General features: G+C 44.2%; 1 protein-coding gene across 1 annotated transcript in view; it reads left to right on the top strand.

Moving 5' to 3' along the window:
- Positions 1 to 1474: 1474 nt before the first annotated feature.
- celsr2 (cadherin, EGF LAG seven-pass G-type receptor 2) overlaps positions 1475 to 20247 on the top strand; it is a 54860-nt gene continuing 36087 nt past the window's right edge. The window contains exon 1 of the mRNA XM_071520735.1: positions 1475 to 5039. Within this exon, the coding sequence (XP_071376836.1) occupies positions 1475 to 5039 (3565 nt within the window). The remainder of the gene's footprint in view (positions 5040 to 20247) is intronic.

Consider the following 20247-nt stretch of genomic DNA (forward strand, 5'->3'; position numbering starts at 1 on the left):
CTGACAGACAGTGGCACAGTGGCAGGGCCAGTGGCAGCCAGGTTATTTTTTCACAGTAAGACCAGGTGGAGCTTGTCAGGACAGCTCAATTTTATGACCGTGGGTTTATTTATAACAATGGTTTAAGAACAGGCCCATTCATTTACATAACACTGTAACCCAGCTGACAACCCATCTATGTTGGGGTAGAGATGCAAAAATAATCATGAAAGTCCTGTATTGAGGCAAGCGAGCAGCATGAATAATAAGAGAGCTGGGCCTGTAGTGGGAAACCTGACACTTGTAGGTGTACGACTACAGTTAGTCCAGTAGGTGTCAGCGAAACTCAGCATATCAATCCAGCTTCCATGTTCCTACTTTTGAACTGTCCTTATTACCAAAGATTGAGATTGGTCCGTCCTGGATATAAATTTATCCACTTAACATCTGAAGGGACTTTTTTTCTCCCATGTGAATCTTACTCTGACCCAAATTAAGTCAATTTGGTTTTACAAATAGTTGTAATTTGTAACCCCTATCACATAATCCCCAAATGGCAAAAACTCAGCTGCTTCTACCATCAATGTCAACGTCTTAAACTGCACGAACAGCAGAATGCTTGTTGTATTCTTAATGAGGAGGATGATGAAGAAGATGCCTTTGACAGAGAGGTATACCCCAGCACCTTTCACAGTATCAGACTTATAAAAATACCTTCCATTAAAAAAAAAAAAAGAAATAATATAAAAATATAAAAATCGTTAAGTATAGCATAGGTTGCATGGAGAGATGTAAATGTCAAACGTGTAAGGACTATAGTAGCCTAACATTCAATCTGTGGCACATGGTGAATTTAATAGATTATATCTAGATTATATACATTTTCAAATAAATACATGTAGACAATAGGTAGATAATATCCTAGCAACCAATCAGCTGGACTAATCTGATGTATCGGGAGCAAATAGCAGTTTTGCCTCGGGGTTTGAAAAGTTCCTGCCAAATTGCGGGTGCGTTTTTTGCCTGTTGTTTTGTTGTTGCCGATTCATACACAAACCATATGGGAAGTTACTGCTTATCTCAAGGGGTCGGGGTTTCTCTCAAGTCCTATAGGACCCCTGACAGAGCTCTCTCTCTCTCTCTCTCTCTCTCTCTCTCTCTCACACACACACACACACACACACACACACACACAGGTTTATGGTAATGAGAAGCCTCAAGGCGCAGGGGTAGCAGGAGCCATTTTTACCATTCATGCGGAGTTGCGCGGACGGAGTGGAGGTGTTGTTGCCAGTGTGTGTGTGTGTGTTTGTATGAGAAGCTCCGGCCAAGGTTACTGCAGTTTGCCTCCAAATTCAGCTGGATTAACCCTCCGGGAAGTGCGCTGAGAGCATGGATACTCTGCAACAAAGGGAAACGCACAGACGGAAAGTTTAAAAGGAAAGGGCTGCAGAAATTCCCACTCCGAAACCCGAGTGAACACAACTGAGGAGCGATGCACTTCGTTAAATGGGATTTGTTCCTGATTTTCTGGTGGTTTAAACTCGTTTCCCTGTCGCATTGTTACACTGTTCACATCAGTGAGGATGCGGGGCCAAGGACGGTGCTGGCCGGTGTGGAGCAGGGCGCGCGGTGTACTTTGGATCAGGTCATCGCTCCGAAATTCACGCAGAGCTTCCTTGAGACTGACGCGGCGGCGGGCATTGTGTTCCTTTCGGACTCAATAAATTGCCCCTCACTCCGCTCAAACCCTTTTATCGTCTACACTGTTGTGGACTGCACGGACTCGGACGATGGCTCTGGCTACAGGCATCTCCTCACCAGTCAGTACGACGTGCATGTTCACGGTAGGAACTGTTCAAACAAGCACAAGAGAAAATCTCAGTGGGATATGGAGATATTGAGTTTGTTTAATCCTCACAGCCATCATCATCTAATGTGCCACGAAGCTGGCTCTGCGTTATTTAGAGTGGGGGATCTGCTACCTGGCGCCCCAGTCCGCAGCCGGATCCGCTGCAAAGTCACCAATAGCCGTGACTTTTACTTTTCCCAGGGGGAGTTGTTTGTGTCTGACACGCTGTGCTGGATGCCCGACACACTTCTCGAGCTAGACTTGCACTGTGATCAACTCGCAGGAAATGGGGTGAAGCCTAAGGTTAACAGCATCTCCATCCACTGGCGTGTAGGTCAGGGCCCCTTTAGGCAGGGCCACCTAGGGAAGTTGTTAGGAAAGGCAGCCCAGTCTGATGCAGGCATAGTGAGCAGGAGGAGGAGAAGCATCAACAGCAGCCCCCAGTTTCAGCCCCCCATGTACCAAGTCGCTGTGGCAGAGAACAAGCCCGCTGGAACTCCTGTTGTTGCTCTGAAAGCGGTGGATGTGGACGAGGGGGAGGCAGGCAGGCTAGAGTATTTTATAGAGGCTCTGTTTGATAGCCGTTCCAACAACCTTTTTGCAGTGGACCCAGCCAGTGGAACTGTTTCCACTGTAGAGGTGCTGGACCGGGAGACAAAGGACACCCACGTGTTCCGTGTGACTGCGGTCGACCACGGCACGCCCCGTCGTACAGCCATGGCCACACTCACCATCACAGTCAGTGACACTAATGACCATGACCCCGTTTTTGAGCAGCAGGACTATAAAGAGAGCGTCAGGGAGAACCTAGAAATCGGTTATGAGGTGTTAACCGTGAGGGCCACTGATGGGGACGCACCAGTCAACGGTAACATCCTTTACCACGTCCTCAACAGCAACGGTTCCAATGATGTGTTTGAGATTGACTCGAGGTCTGGAGTAATCCGCACCAAAGGCCCAGTAGACAGAGAGGAGGTGGAGGCCTACATGCTGCTGGTCCAGGCAAATGACCAAGGCCGTGACCCCGGCCCCCGTAGCGCCACAGCAACAGTTCACATCGTGGTGGAGGATGACAATGATAATGCTCCGCAGTTTAGTGAGAAACGCTATGTGGTCCAGGTGCCAGAGGATATGGCTCCTAACACAGAGATCCTACAGGTTACTGCCACAGATCAGGACAGAGGCAGCAACGCGGTCGTTCACTTCAGCATCATGAGCGGAAACACCAGGGGTCAGTTCTACATCGATGCTCAGACAGGTCAGATGGACCTGGTGAGTCACCTGGATTACGAGGCGAATAAAGAATACACGCTGCGAATCCGAGCTCAGGATGGAGGACGCCCGCCTCTCTCCAACATCAGCGGCCTGGTTACAGTGCAGGTGTTGGATGTCAATGACAACGCCCCCATTTTCGTCAGCACCCCATTCCAGGCCACTGTGCTGGAGAACGTGCCGCTGGGCTACTCCATCATTCACATCCAAGCTGTGGATGCAGATTCAGGAGATAACTCCAGGCTGGAGTATCGCCTCACTGAAACCACGCCCAACTTCCCTTTCTCCATCAACAACAGCACTGGATGGATTGTGGTGGCGGCCGAGTTGGACAGGGAGAGTGTCGATTTTTACAATTTTGGAGTGGAGGCCCGTGATCATGGCTACCCTATCATGTCCTCCTCAGCTAGCATTAGCATGACCATTCTAGACGTCAATGACAACAACCCAGAGTTCACTCAGAAGGTGTATTACATGCGACTGAATGAGGACGCCGCTGTTGGGACCAGTGTGGTAACAGTGTCTGCCGTGGACCAGGACATCAACAGTGTGGTAACCTATCAGATAGCCAGCGGAAACACCCGGAACAGGTTCTCCATCACTAGTCAGAGTGGAGGTGGGCTCATTACACTGGCACTGCCCTTAGACTACAAGCTGGAGCGCCAATACGTCCTCAGTGTCACTGCAAGTGATGGCACACGGTTTGACACCGCCAAGGTGTTTGTAAACGTCACCGACGCCAACACCCACCGACCCGTGTTTCAGAGCTCGCATTACACTGTCAATATCAATGAGGATAGGCCTGTGAGCACCACTGTGGTGGTGATAAGTGCCACTGATGAAGATACAGGCGAGAATGCACGCATCACCTACTTTATGGACGACAGCATCCCTCAGTTTGACATCGACCCGGACACTGGTGCTGTCACCACCCAGATGGAGCTAGACTACGAAGACCAGGTTTCCTATACATTAGCCATCACGGCTCGGGATAATGGCATCCCACAGAAGTCTGACACCACCTACCTGGAGATATTGGTGAATGATGTTAATGACAACTCCCCCCGCTTCCTGAGAGACCACTATGTGGGCTCTGTGATGGAGGATGTGCCAGTGTTTACCAGCGTGGTCCAGGTCTCTGCCACTGATCGAGACTCTGGGCTCAACGGCCGCGTGTTTTACACCTTCCAGGGAGGAGAGGATGGCGATGGAGATTTCATAATTGAATCGACCTCTGGCATTGTTCGCACGCTGCGCCGATTAGACAGGGAAAATGTGCCCATTTACAGCCTGCAAGCCTTTGCTGTGGACAAAGGTGTTCCTGCTCTGAAAACACCAATAAACATTCAAGTTACCATCCTAGATGTGAATGACAATCCCCCTGTGTTTGAGAAAGATGAGTTTGACATTATGGTGGAAGAGAACAGCCCCATAGGCGTAGTAGTAGCCCATATATCAGCCACAGATCCAGATGAAGGCAGTAATGCGCAGATTATGTACCAGATAGTGGAGGGGAATATTCCAGAGGTGTTCCAGCTAGACATTTTCTCTGGGGAACTGACTGCGTTAATAGACCTGGACTATGAGACGAGATCTGAGTACATCATTGTGGTCCAGGCCACCTCCGCCCCTCTGGTCAGCCGTGCCACAGTACACATTAAACTTGTTGACAAGAATGACAACGTGCCTGTGCTCAAAAACTTCCAGATTATCTTCAACAACTATGTGACTGAGAAGTCAAGCAGCTTCCCCACTGGAGTAATTGGGCGCATCCCTGCCCATGACCCAGATGTCACGGATCAGCTCCACTACAGCTTTGAGGTGGGGAACGAGCTGAACTTAGTCCTCCTGAACCAAAGCACGGGCGAGATCCAGCTGAGCCAGGCTCTGGATAACAACAGGCCCCTGGAGGCCTCCATGAGGATTTCTGTGTCAGGTGAGACCAGCAGATAATTCTCTTTAAACGCTGATTCCACCCAAAAGGCCCCATGTCTCCTCTGAAAGAAAAGTAGTGCAGTGAAGGGAGGCAGACCAACTCACTTTGGTTTATTCCCACACTATTTTCATTAAAATCCCCTGTCACTTCATTTAAATTTTCGCTTCAATTCACTGGATAATGGAAGTGATGATGATTTAAGTATGGCTTTCTTGGCTTCAGTAGTCCAGAATGATTTTCCCTATCATAGCAATATTCATGAGGTAGGATTAACATTCTCTGCAAGATATTTGTAAGCCACTCCATCCAAAAAATTCCCCTCCGAGTGCCAAGTCACTCAGACGTATTTAAACATTCAAAGAGCATGTTGGCCAATGATATACATCTGCAAGGTAAATTGTTTCATTTGATTATTAGCGGGGGGTCTGTAATTTTTTTTGGTCCTTTTATTAAGGAGCATGCTTGTTTACACAAGCCTGATTTAGATCCATTGTTGTGGTTTAACTAGCTGTTTGTCTGAGCATGTCTGTATCCTGTGGGATCCACACTCCAGTGGGCAGACTGATCAACTCCCATAATTGCCCATCATACTTCCCCCACATAGAATGAAAGGTCTAATTCAATTGTGGTCTGTTTGTATAGCTTGTTCAAAGTAAGAAGTATGGGTTAATGTTCTCTAAGTCTATTGTTGGACTGACTTGTTTTTTCTTCTAATTTCATAGATAGGCCAATGTTTAACAGTTTCAGTTTATGATAAGGCAATGCTCCCTGCCCAAGTGTGTTTTTAGGCTATCTAAGAGCACTGATTAGACGGTGTATTTAAAGAAAGCCGATTTGAGTCAGGTATGGATCACTGTTTAGTCTGTGTGGTACCGTGCTGGGTGTGTTCACATGGGAGGGGGTGCGGGTCCAAAAAAAGCCTGACACTGTGCTGTTCATGATTACCACTGCTGTTGTGTTTTCCTAACCTCTGTGTCTTTAATTGCATCTGTTCCCTGCACCTTTAATTTTGCCTGCCAGCACAAATTACAGTTTTATTTGCTCCAAAAATGTGACTGAACTTGAATTGCTCCCTTGGAGAGTGGGAGTGTGCTTATTTGATGCAGTGTGATCCGCTGTAGATCTGCCTTGTCTTTGACCTTGGCTCTCCCTAAAGGAGAGAAACAGAATCTCCAGTGTTATTAAGAGGTTGGACATGAAGATTAACGATGGAAACACATATTCAACAACACTAATGAAGATTAAGGCTAGTGGGAACCTTGGGATTTCTTTGATTTGACTGAATGACAGTGGCAACGTGTGTTGGTTGTTTAGAAATCATGGAATGATTGACAGTGTAAGTACATTCGTGTTGGGCGCTCTTTACTTGACCTACAGCTACTCGGGCTCTGAATAGCAGATACTGTATGGTTAGCGTGGGTAGTCATTATAATGGATTGGGACTGTGCTTCGCCTCTCTGGAGGACAATAGTGAGCTGTCGATTCAGGGGCAGGCGCAAGAGCTCATACTAGGCTGTGGTTGGGGGCAACAGCTGTGACTCTACCAAGGACCAATTAGAGGCCTTGTTTCCTTGCGCGTCCCGCACCTGCTGGGGTATATGTGTCAGCACCCCTGCAGGGGAGGGAGATGGAGGGAGGGACGGGGCAGCAAGAAGGAGGAGGGGGGTTAAGACATGGTAGTGTAAACTGGAGTGCATTGGAAAATTCAGAGGTACTGTGATAGGGAAGGCAAGTCGTTAGAGAGGGACTGCTGAAGAACGAGATGGGGTAGAAAGATGAGCTCCTCCTATAGATGCTGCTGACCCCAATTTTAAAAGGCTTCTCCCTTAAGGGACCTCCCAAGTCCTCCTATTATCTTTCGCTTTATGCTGCCGTTTAGGAGGCCCCTTATGATGGACGATTTTTGATGGGCTCTATTGTATGTTGTTGGACTGTGATTAACATTGTTTCTGAGCACCACACTACAGAATGAAATGGATGTAATTGTTCTGATGTAGCTATACTTTGCTTTAGCTTTAAAATGTTACCTAAGCAATAGCAGTGGGAAGGTAACCTTTAAGTAGTAATCCACAGATTAATGATTATCTTCTTAAAATTGAATTCGATAATCTAATCCTTTGCATTGCTCCAACTCAGTAATGTAGACTGATAGAACTGGATCTCACTCTAGCTTCATAATTGTTGATATATGGTATTAATCAATTCCCATTTTACAGACTTAAATTTCAGTAGCGCTATCAACCCCATCTAGAGCTATGATATACCATTTTGAGTTGTGTAAAATGATATCAACAAGTAACTATTTTTTTTCCTTCAAGCATAATAATCCATTATGTACCAAATTTTTAAAGACCTTTCACCATTATAACTGTATTCTTTGTTAGTAAATTTAAAGGATTTCACTCACCATTTTTTTAAATCCAAAAGTATGTATTCTGTTAATCCCCAAACTCTCTATTCAATTTACAGGATCATCATCTTTTAAATAAATATGAAATAGGAGCTATTGTGCCTCATACTGTTATGCCCCAAGATCTTTGCACCCCTGATAATAATCACTCAAATGAGAATTAAAAACAACATAATAATGCGATTTATTTATTTTTAAATATATTTTTTTAACATAAAAGGTTAATTTGAGAAATAAAAGTCAGAATATTGACACTGTTGTAAAGCTAATGATGGTCTTCTTTACTGAATAGCAAATTTCACTTGCACTTGATGTACATGCTTACCTATATGAAGTATCATTCATATAGCCTAGGTAGTAATTTGTTGTGTTTTCCTTTCTTTCGCAAGCCTTTACTGCTGCTTTTGAATGTATCTCAATTAGCTTTCAGTGTATCCATCAAGTTGGATTATTTTTTACTATAGTTCAAAGTGTACTACATAGTTAACTGTCAAGATAGTAAGTCTTGGAGGGAGCAGAATTCATTTTTTACCCTGCTTGCTCTGTTTCTAAAAATATATATGGAATACTTCAGTGTCAGGTTCTCTATTTTTGTTCCCTATTCTCTGAGAGAATAATAGCTAAACTTGATGATACCAAGAAAAAATCATTCAAATGCAAGTCATTGCAGTTGTGGGTTTAATAGCATTCTGAAGAAATACACCATGAGTCTAGGGATCTAGATGGATCATATTTGAAGCAGTTTAATGCAATCTAAGTGAAATTTACTCTGCAACAAATCATGCAGTATTATCTTTGAATATTTATGACCACTACCCTTTTTAGAATAAAGGTTATTAGACATTGAAAATATATAGTATTTTATGAACAGCTGTCTCTGAACAAGCCAATAATTTTGTTCAAATTTTCAGAAGAGCCCATTAATTGTTTTCTTTAGCTGTTCATGCTGGTTCATCTTTAGAAATGGTACCAATTATTCTGACGAGCACTCTATCGGTCAAAACAGTCAGCAGACAATTCAAAAGTACATTTGACAACCACAACGCCACAGGATTTTTGCTCCCTCATTGTGTATTGGCTGTGCACTGGCATTAATTGGCAATTTCAACTGTTAATTTAATCGTTATCTTAGCCAGTTAAGGAGCCAGATTTACAGCCATGATGTGCTGGGCTTTGGGCCTGCCACCATGCTAACGTGGGAGGAAAGAGACTGGCTAATGGGCTGGATTAGACACTTCATATCATTGCATGGAGGTTTGACACAATGTCTGGATTAGTTGCTGCTGTATAGATAATGACCAGAAAACACAGCAGAATACAGATTTGTGGGATTTGTTGGGTTGTCGCCTCTCCGCCAAGTTGAGGACAGAAGTGACACGAGCCCAGGAAAAGAGTTATGATGGGAATTCTGGTCACGCTGCAGGGTGGGAAGCTGGTTGTGGTCTCTGGGATTAGTATTGGTGCGTCTGTATCCTGGGATCTGACAGACCGGTGTTGACATACTAGGGAACTGATCTACTGTTCCGAGGCAAGCATGAGCCTGCATAAATAGGTGTTTGCGTTCGATGGTGAACATTTTTTCCCTTCGCTTTCATCCATAAAGCTCTGTTTGCTTATTTATAGAAAGTCCAGCTAGTCCTTAATTTTTTTATTGTTTCATTTTGTTTTAAAGGTTATTTATATGGCATTTTGTTTTATTAGATAGTAAACTGTAGTGTTCTACTGAATGTGAGGTCCTGTTGTCCCTGTATCATGAGTGCAAGTACATACGTGTGTCACTACGTGAGTTTATTGATGTGTCTCCAAGACAAATTCCTATACATTTGTTGTATTATAAAGTGATTCTGATACAGAGCAGAGAGAGAGGCAGAGAGAGAGCGAGAGATGACACGACACGGTTGTGTGAGTTGGATTTGAACCCACTGGGTTGTAAATACATGGTATATCTTATCCCCGCTGAGCCACCAGGATACTTTGCCTTTGTTTTAATCGAATTCTCAGTCCAAGCCAATATTGTACCCCAGTCTCTCGTTGGAAACACCAGCGCTGAGATTTAACAGTCAAACACGCCTCCTCAACTAATGATGGCGGTTTGATTCGGCTCACATCACACTGCAGGTTGTACAGAAGCTCACAAATTACATGTTGTCAGCAGCTGGTCACTGTCCAGAGGGAGTGTGGCTGTGAAGTGGCTGCGGATGCTCCAAGGTTAAACTCCTTTGCTCTCACAACTCATCTGAGCCAAACCTGTTGCCCTCCAGTCCAACTGGCCTAACTGTTGAGTGACTCAATTTCATAGGCAGCTGCCAGGAGACAACCAGTTGATTTACTGTCGGCCTCGGGAATGATGTTAAGATATGCGTGTGTATCAAGTTTATTGTTTTGTTGCTCTTTCTATAACTTGTTCTGAATATTCAGATGCTCTGTTTTCAACGTGAGATCGTTTTTCCAGTCAGATGCAATCTAGCCGTCTATATTCTATGTGGTTGAATGGTGTTTTGTAAGTCATCGCCCACCCTCCCACCCCCCGTTGCCATCCTTGCATAAGATAACACTACAAGAGTGGAATTTTAATGGAGGAGGCTCTCTGCTCCATCACATACTGTATAAATAAGAGCCAAGCCAGCCACAGCCGTTGTAATTTCATTACAGTCTATTAAGACTATAAACTGTCTGTAGAGGCAGTTTCTCAGGGGTTTGTCTCTTCAGGGCTAAGCTGGCTGTAACATAAGCTCATGGATGGAGAGCTGCACAAACCTTGTGTGTGTGTGTGAGTGTGTGTGGCCTCCAACAGCTGGACCACTCTGATTACTTTTCTCCTTGCTGTTCTATAATGTTTTTGGCTCGAGTGCATCTTCGTCTCCTGCGTTCCATACCTTGAATTTCTTTTCCCTGATGGTTGATAGATTCACAGTTAAAGCTTACAAATGCGTGCACATGTTTTGTGTGCACGTTTGACTAGAGTCATCCATAACGCGCCCCTTTCATTCTTCGTGCCTCGCTCGCCTCCCAGGATGGCGTTAGTCACACTTGCAGGCTTGCATGGAATGTTTGTAGCACTGTTTCTCTCTTTTTCCCTTTAACATCACCTATCACCTTGATCCTGTTTCTCTTTCCCTTCTTTTTGTTTGCCTGTCACCATTCCCTATTTTTCTCCTATCTTCCCGGGTCTATGGTTCTCACCCCTGCAACCTCCACTGTTCCCTCCCATCATTTCAAGCCCCTCCACCCTCCTCCTTTGCCCCCCTCCTCCTCTCTCTCTCCTTTGACTGTTGTCCCCCCCCCCTCTCCCCTGTGAAAGGAAGAATGCCTAAGAGAAATGCTTTGTTAAGCACCCAGTTGTCATGGTGAACCCAGCAATGCCTGAGAAATTCCTTGTGGGTGGGGACGAGGGGTAAGGTCCCTTTTGTGGAGCGAAGACGGGGGGGAGGGGAAGCACATAAAGTTCTAAAGTGCAACTGTCCCCCCTCTGCCTCTTTCCAGTGAAGCATGTACTCTTTCTTTGGACCTGGGGAGCTGTAATACTTCGAGTCGCAGTGACCTGTCCTGCTGGCTGTTTTCAATGCTTTCACTGCACCCACCTGCAAATATGAACTCAGTTTCCGCAAGCTCTTGTCATTTCTCTCTGCAGTGTTTTTTAAGGATAAAGCTAAAAAGTCTAGTATTTGACTTGAAAAGCTCCCCAGAGTTTGAGGCACAGGTTGATTCGATAGTGTCGTCTGAGCTCTTTGATTTGTGACACAGATGCATTGAGAGGTGTATCCGATTTCCTGCTGCCGGCTTCTTTCTCAATAGGAGAACATCCTTTGTGGGCCTTGCTTCTGTATGCTTGGATGCACTGAAGGTCCGGATGAGCTGAGGTGGGGCAGGGTAGCGTGGGGTGGGGTGGATGACATCATCCGTGTGCTAGGAGGGGAATCGTGTTTGGGATTAGGGCTGCCTGCTGCATCGCTGGGGTGAGGCCTTGTGGTGCGTGCATACATCTCAGTGTTGTCCCGCATTGTCCCCACTATCATCGCAGACAATGGGGACGGGGAATTTAGTGGGCTCTGTCTGGGATTGCACCCCTCTGTCTTTGTGTCCACTTGTTTGCCCCGGTGCTGCCGTCTTCAGGAGAGTTTCACCGGGCTTCTTATTCATCCATGAATTATCCTATTTACTGTATGGTCTGATGCAGACTCTTTTTTTTTGGAGAGCAGTGTTCCCCTCAGTGAACCACTGATTGAGCACATATAATGAAAACCCTGATACAACAGACAAAGCATTTTTTTCTCTTTCCTGTGTAACAATAATAATAATTCCAGACCTCCACTGGGGTAAATATATCAATAGGAGAACATGCTGTTACATTCTTACACTGTGAGTACGACAGCTTATGTTTATTTAACAGATAGCTACCTTTATGCTACATTGCGCTCATTTAGCATCGAACCAGACAGAGATTTCACAGTGACCTGGTTTCATATGCTGTTTCTCCGGAGTGCAAAATGTCATCATTAGTCTGTTAGACCTTGGTGACAAACATGAAGGTAAGAGGTGTGGCTGGTAGAGAGCAGTGGACCTCGGTGGGTAGGCGGTGGTGAATTTAAGAGTGTGTATCACTGTCAAACGTAGCTTAATGCTGACAGGAGGAACTAAACAGATGGTTTCCTCCTGAGCCACAACAGTTGTGTGATTGTGCTATCACAGCTTGACGGCATTGTATGAATTAAGGTGTTTGAGTGACTGTTTAAGCTGTGCAGTTGGCTGCAGGTTGATTTCTTTTTCAGTAATTTGCTTGGCTTGTTGACTAAGCCAGTTTGGGGCATTTGTTGATCTAGGACTGGAGAAGTTCGTAACTCCCATATTCTTAAATTTGACATGGTTGACTTCAGAAGATTTGTGTAACAGCCCTTAGTTGTTTAGGATTGCTCAGCATCATGCCTGGAATCAAATTACCTATCTATTGCTAGCAATTGTTGCTTGTTTTTTTTTGTTGCTAGTTTTAGAACGTCTTCGATTCAACTCAATAAATGACACAATCATTATTGTCTCTACTACCTGCTTAGTGCCAGATATCTACCAAATGACTCTTGGTACGCTTGAATAACAGCCTCATGCTTGGTCATGTCTCTGCATGCTAATGTCTCTTTACGATTGCGCTGACAGCAGTTTTCCTTTGATATGCAAATGTATTGATTGGAAGTGTTTTGAATCCTCTTCTCTGGCTCTAAGCCCCCTCATAATAAGGGAAGAATCTCTGGAATGCCCTGTTCTTGTGGTTTTCAGACGCAACAGACAGTTGTCATCGGGGATGTTGTGGAAGCCCGCAGCAGTGCCGGCCACAAATGAGAACAAATGGCCTTGCTCCAAGATAGTCAGCTATTCGCCTCAATGGAGAAATCATAAGTGGGTTGTGGGTTCGCTCCAGAACTCCTCTGGATTGAAATCCTTTGGTTCGACATTGAGCTACACAAGCACTTTTTTTATTGAATTCACAGTGGAGGTTAGAGTGTGTTGTATGCATAGTATTGTGGTTATCATTAAAACTAAACTTGTTCTTCTTGCAACTGGGGTTTAATCACTCTGTAAAAGAGGAAAAAGACAGCCAGTTATAGGAATGCCTAGTTAAAGTAAAAATATTATTATTATGAATGCAAGTCCAGAGATGTATCAACATTTAACCTGTTCCTTTTTAATGTTCGGGGACAAAGAAATACATAATCATACAGACGCACACCGCTGTAGATCTGATAATGGCATGTTATGATGCTCACAGTAATTTATTTTGCCTGAAGCAATGGCCCCAACATTGCTCAGATACAGATAACAGCAAATCTGCTGCGTAGGAGTTTGAACATGCTGCCCATTGCCTCCTTTGACTGAGAGTGAGATTTGCAAGTGGGTTTTCTGTTACATATGAGCTGTTCGTGTTCAGTTGTGCTTAATTTCATACTGCAGCTATTTTCCAACAATGCAGCCAGCCAGTTAACCCTCTCAATGTGCTGGAGGCGAGGGGTGTTATCCCAAATTAGCAGTCTGCCTCAGCCTGCTGTACTTTGCTCAGTGTATACTCTGAAAATTACCCAAACCACTCAAATACCTCATTGTATTTGAATATCTTACCTGTTTTACCCTAAAACTTACTAATTCATCAACTTCTTAGACTATAAGCTCAACGGTAAAGTAGCCAACAAACTTGCTTAATATTGTAGTTGATATTGATAACAGCAGTTAGTGTGTAAATGAGACAATATTTTGTGTATATTTTGAAAAGTAAGAGAGTCTTCAGTCCTCCAGTGGGCTCAGACTGCCTGTGTGTGTTGTGAGGTTTTATTGTTGAGGTTTTCTTAGAGATTCCTGATGGCAAGATGGTGATGTGAGCCGTTGTAAGGTGGATGGACGCCTAGCAGGAGTCGTTAGAGTATTTTATACAGAAGAGGAGGGGGGGTCAGTTTGGCCGTTGGTTGTCCTGTGGGGGGTCAGGAAGAGAGGAGTGGGGGGTTGGAGTGGGTGCTGGTGGGGGGGAGGGGGAGGGGGGGGGATGAAAAGCCCATCCCTCCCCTCTCAGCGCATAGCCTCCACCCCCAGCTAGCCATCATTCTCCATTCAGGCAGCAGTGCAGCGTGTTTCATGTTTCAGCCCTGATTAATTCAAGCAGGGCATTCCCCCATCACCTTTTACTGCGTTCTCAAGAGCCACGCTCCTTTTGATCGTCAGGACTTCAAATTTCAGCTTTTTAATTAAATGAACACCGAGCAGGGCGCACTTGGCTGATGTAATGAATGAGACAACTGATAAGCATGATCCAACAAATATCAGATTTTTTTATACACTTAAACCTTGCAACCCTGATTAAAAAAAAAAAAAATCCACAATAGCAGCATATGATAAATCGTTGCTCCTCCATTCTTTAACCCACATCAGCCTTCATTCATGTCTGCAGAGGAGTGATTTTCTCACTCCTTTGGTGGAGTGCTGATTGGAGTTGGACCCCGGCTTGTTAGTTGGCTTGAAGGTGTGGATTAAGCCTGTCGTCCTGCTGGGCGCTCTCTGTTCCTGTATGTCCACACTCAGGTGGAACAGAGCTCCGAATTAATTTCCCATGAAACCCCAAGGAGGCAATGGAGGCCAGGCTGAAAAAACACTCTTCTCAAAAAGACTTAGACATCCAAGAAACCAAAGTCAGTGTTTAATTCTTTTTGGTGTCAAAATCTAAATAAGCAATGTGCATTTGCCTTAGTGATTATCCATGGAAACAGCCTGTATTTCACAAAAGTTACACAAGCTGCAGCTGTCTTTTGTTACAAGATATAACGTGTTGGAACGGTTGTGACCACAGTTGTCTTCTGTAGTTTTAAACAAGTGTTTTGGTCACACCAAAGCCTTGTCTCTGCGTATAGGGGAGTGTTGACCAGATTTGTGGCTGTGGTATCCCTCTCATGAAAGGCTTCCATGTCGACGAGTCCCAGCACCACTGTGGTTTAGTCTGACATTGTAATGAATAGCAACTGCAAAAGAGGCCATAAGCTTGTCAAGGTGATGGCACAACAAAGCTGATCTCTGACTCTGGAAGGCCAAAGCATCAGAAAGCACAAGTGAAATATAATAAATTAGCCCGGGTCATCCAAGGGCAGCAGAGTCCCAGTAATTAATGTATGTAATTACCAGGCTGTTCCAAGGGCGCAGCATTTAAATCTAATTAAATTAAACTGTGTCCTATTGTTGGCCCCAATGGGACTGTCCTCTTAGGTCACACTGTGTGATTTGCTTGATAGGTGTGTAGTTTGGACGTGTTGTTTCTGTGTGACTTTCTGTGGACTCGACGGTTTAGTGTTTGTCAGCAGTATGTAAACATGGCACATCTGACAGCTGGTTCACACTACAGTAGTTTGCTAAGAGTTTTGCTGTTTCTATTGCAGAGGCCTGTCGGTGAGGGCCGTTGCTCCGGTGTCATAGCCAAAGGTTGCCTGCTCCATCCTAAAACAAACACCCAAATAGGAAGACAGACTCTGCATGTTTATTTTTGAAGTCATAACCTCATTAAAAGCTTGCAGCAGTGGTAGCATAAGTTTGCAGAGCGGCTTGCTTGTTGGAATTGTAGAGGGGGTGAACTGCAAAGACATCCAAAGGCCTTTCCCCCTCCGAAGTGATATTTAATTTATGACCGCCCTATTGATCTTGGAAATGGGACCGCTGCTTTGCTACTCTTTGATGTAGTAAGCGCTTTGTGCGTGCTGCACATACTGTAGTATACTGATGTTGAACAACCAAGACAGCCTCTGCTCAACCTCATTACCCTCTTACCTGGAGGCCCCCCCCCCCCCCCCCCATGACACACTTCTGCAGTGAAACACGCAGCTGCCTCGGAGGGAGCGTCCGTGCGCTCTGGATCACAAAATGAACACGGCTTGTTCAGGTGTGGCTTCTGTATGCCGTACCATCAGCTGTGTGATGTATGGCTGCTTGAGAGAGCTGTTTGAGCGTGATTATTTATCGGCTCTCTACTGTCATGATGATAAATGGTATTTTGACAGTGTCTCTAATGTCTTTCCCCTCCACACAATAACTAGAAGCTATTGGCTTAGTGTCTCACCCAGGTTCAAGCCCCTGTGTCTGTAAGCATCGATACCAGCTACAATATTATTATTATTATTTTATTATATTATGATTTACATCTCTGTATTTTAAATAAACAATGAAAGCCTTGAGGTGTCCTGGTGCCTCTGCAGGCTGAGAAACGTACAACGTGCCCACAATATCCTGACTTTGGATCAGCCTTGCAGAATTTGTTGCTTGTTATTCCGTCTCAGTCTTTCCCATCATTTTTTCTTTCCACCGTACACCAACAAAGCAAAAAAAAAGCCAGAAAAACAATCTTTGAAGAAAGAATGAAAGGCTTAAATAACTGATAAACTGTCAATTCAGCAGTCCAAGGGAAGGTCTGAGGCAGAGGGACAGGGTTGTTGTCATGCTGCTGTGGGTGATGTCTCTGTCTTCGGTAATTTGGTCACAGTGTCCTTTTGATCTTTATCCACCATGACTTTGTTGGCATTTTCTGGGAATCAGCTGGGAGATTTGATGGCAACTTTGTGGCCTAATTAGGCCAGTCTCACCAATTTATGCTCTGTCTCTCTCCGTCTCTGTCTGTCTTTCCTTTCTTCTTCTTCTTCTCTCTCTCTCTCTCTCTCTCTCTCTCTCTCTCTCTCTCTCTCTCTCCCTCTCTCTCTCTATGTCACTCACTCTCAGCAGTCTCTTTTTCCTGCCACTATAAATCCCCACTCGGCCTGAGATGGTAATCCATATATCTAGATTATGTTAGTTTATAGCTTTCTGTATGGAATCGCTCAATCGTTTCGCCTTGTTGTGTTCAAGCGACGTTACTTGTGTCGCGTGGCATTCATCATAATTCTCTTGACAGTTGAAACAGGAATGCATTAATATTTCAGAGATTAAAAGCTGTGTATCTTCCCTCCTAACCTCCTGGCTGGTATTGTATGCTCTGTGTTGTGTGGAGGCCTAAACACACAGTACAAAATAGCCATTCCATGTTTCTGAATGATAGTTTTCTGTATTAGAAATCTTGATGAGTCGGTCAGATTTCTTTGGTCTGCTGGTCTGTCTGATTGTATGTTAGGGCCAGTGAGTGAAAACTCAGAATACTTAAAATGTTCAGCTAACAAGCATCGATGGTAAACGATTTCAGATGAAAAAGAATATTGGCGCTCACTGAGTTAATGTACACTCTCTTGTCTACATTTATTTCTTGTATGGTTGCGCTGCTTAATCCAAAGTATGGATCACCCACCGTCTGTACACACACACAACGCTGTGTGTGCTGCCTTGGCATTCCTACAGGCACAGTGTGTGTTTAATCTTTTCCCTGGCGCCACTTCCTAGCTGAGAGCATTCCTGGCACCCAGAGGCCCAGAGGGGGTCAAACACTGGGCTGAAAGGGGTGTCACACTCCAGAGCTGGCACCTTGTCTTGTAACCAACTAACTATCCCTCCTTTTCCTCCTTTTGGCCCAAAACGGCCCGCTCACCCTCCATTCCTAAGCGGAGGATCCATCCGTATAGAATGACCTCTTTGAAGGATAGTCTGTTTTCTTTGAGAGGAGATTCTCCTCGCGCACAGTTTCCCAGCGCTACGTCTGCGTCTGGAGCGCTGCCCAAGCCCCGATCCAAGAATGTGAATTGGCAGAGGACATAATTAAGGCGATGTCTGTCCTTATACATGGTCTAACCTTTAAGAGCCTCTGTTCCATGTGAGCTGTTTTTCTGGCTACTGTTGCTGCAGAGTATCAGTAGTAATATGACTTGAATAAAGGAAGGGAAAAGAGTGCTGGGCGTAAAAACAGTAGACTGTTGTCGCTTTGTTTCTGCCACTTTAGAAAGGATTCAGGTAGTATGTCATGCCTGAGGTCATTCTCATTTGGAGTGCAATAGCAAAGCGCTCAACTGTACAGCAATTATCATTATAATAGACTCCCCTACAACTCAGCACTTGAAATGGTCTTCTGTCTAAAATCTAGTGTGATTATGAATAGAAATGTCAGATCTTAAATTAGACAAGGACAGATTTTAATTGCCTCTTGAGCTCACTTTGGTTCCATGAAGCCCTTTGCATTTTGTGTGTGTGTGTGTGTGTGTTTGGGTATAGTTTCTTGGAGGCTGAAGCTCTGTGCCAATGTTAATAATGTAAAAAGGCACAGAAGAATTTCATTTCATTTTTTTCACTATAAAAGGTTATTGTTTAAATCTATATGTTGACGACTTGGTGGAAATGAAACCAGAGTACTATTTTCCCACCCATTTTATGTCCTAACAATAAAATGAAATTATTTTAAATACAGTATTTTTTAAGTCACATAAAGAGTTGTAATTTGTAACTTTCCTCTCTTGGGAAAGCATTTTAGAGCCTGGCCCATTCTGACTTTGCGATGGCCCCTTGATATATTCTGCCCTCTTATATGCGAGAGTGCTTTTCTGTGTACACAGGTGTGTGTGTGTGTGTATTTGGGTGTGTGTGTGTGTGTGTGTTTGCATTAAGGTGTGAATGAGAGAAGCGACACTCCTTGTGCATGTCCTTTGATTTTCCCCACTTCCTCTGCTAAGGCCCCATATTATCACGGTGCTGGAAGCGTTTGACTGAAAGCAGAAGGATTAAAGCCGTGTCAAACATGGTTCTCTGTCTTCCTTCCACTCTGCTCTTCACCCCCCCCCCCCCCCCCCACTCCTCCCCCTCCCGTTGGCACTTGGTGTTTAAACTCGCCCAGCGCCAAACAGGGATCCGGTAACTTTGGGCACTGCTGTTTGTTTGTGTGGGTTCTGCTCCGCCAGGCTCACAGGTTCTGTTCCCTGGCCCGTATCCAGACTCCCTGAACAAAGCGCCCTATTGATTATTTTGGGGGGAGAGGCTGAGGCTTGTTTTCATGACACGTTTGATTTGATTAAACGTATTTTGTGTTTGCCCTCGAGGCGGCAGAAGCCTGTAGGCCAGGCAGTGAGATAGGCAGCAAATAGTTGCCTCTCTGTGACCTTAAACACCAAACTTTGGCTAATTATTTAACAGAAAACAAAAATGTTGGCATCTTTAGTTTTTCAAGAATTAATGGCATTTTTGTGCTCAAACATGTCTCACACATTATCAAAATTTTTGTGGTTTTCAAACAGTGTGGCAAGCTGTGCTTTGAGTAAGTTCAGGTGTGGCTTGAAATTTTGTTTAAATGTTTAAGATGAACATTGATGTTAAACAAAATATTTTACTCAAACTTAAATGGATTATAATAAACTTTTTTACCTACTAGTCCATATAATGTCATTTCTGACCATCTTATATAATCATACAGTCCTTTGTGCTTCACCTCCTTGTCACTGGGCAGAGAGCTGAATGACCCAAGTGAAGTTGTACATCTGTTGCAAAGTTTCTGTCTCCGATGGATTTTGTCTTTGCTAGAGTGACCCTGAAGCTGTAATTGACACAGATCAATAAGTTTTATGCTTGTTAGCTACATACAGAACTTCTGTTTCTGTTCTTTGTTATTTTTGATTCGTCAGTCTCGGATCTCGTCTCTTTTCATTATAATTTTACTCTTCAGTGAGCAGTCCTCTAGAGACTGGCAGTTGCTGATAAGCAGTTTTCTCTTTTATTGCAAATGTGATTACAGTGGAGAATCAATCAGAGAAAGTCGGCTTACCAAAGTCACAGCTCAATATGATAGAACTATTGCATAATTGTTGGCTGAGTTATGCTTCATCATGCAAGTCAGTGTGAAGGAACGGAATCAAGATCATTCACATTTTTATTCGGCAGGGTTAATTGAGCCTGACGCATTACAAGACCGTTTCATAATACAGGGATGATGATTCAGTAGGTTCAAGACACAACCTAACGGGACCTCACACATTGTACAGTCAAGACTTACTGTATTATAGTAGACTCAAACACACCACAAGTATACATTCAAAGCCAAAGAACTGAATGTATAATGTATCTGGTATCAAATGTTTAATGTAGGATCTGGTGTCAAAACAACAGAATAAAAGACAAGGGATTTGTAGAGATGGGAAATGCCTTATTTATTGAGGAAACCATTGCATTTGAGATTTAAGGCTTTCAGTTTGGTATGTATAATGAAGTAGCATCATTGCTACTCTCTTCCGGATAAGGAAAGGCAAGAGTGAATTGTGAATAAAGGCGTGAAATTGCTGATTAGAAACTTGGAATGTATTGAAAGGAAACATACACTCTCAGTCTTGGCATACATCTGCTATCTGTTTTGGGACATGAGAAAAACACCTCCTGAGGCAAGAATAT

The sequence above is a fragment of the Centroberyx affinis genome, unplaced genomic scaffold (assembly GCF_046629955.1).
Source record: "Centroberyx affinis isolate AG114_WGS23_722 - 3 ecotype Tasmania unplaced genomic scaffold, CSIRO-AGI_Caff_v1 ptg000824l_1, whole genome shotgun sequence".
NCBI lineage: Eukaryota > Metazoa > Chordata > Actinopteri > Beryciformes > Berycidae > Centroberyx > Centroberyx affinis.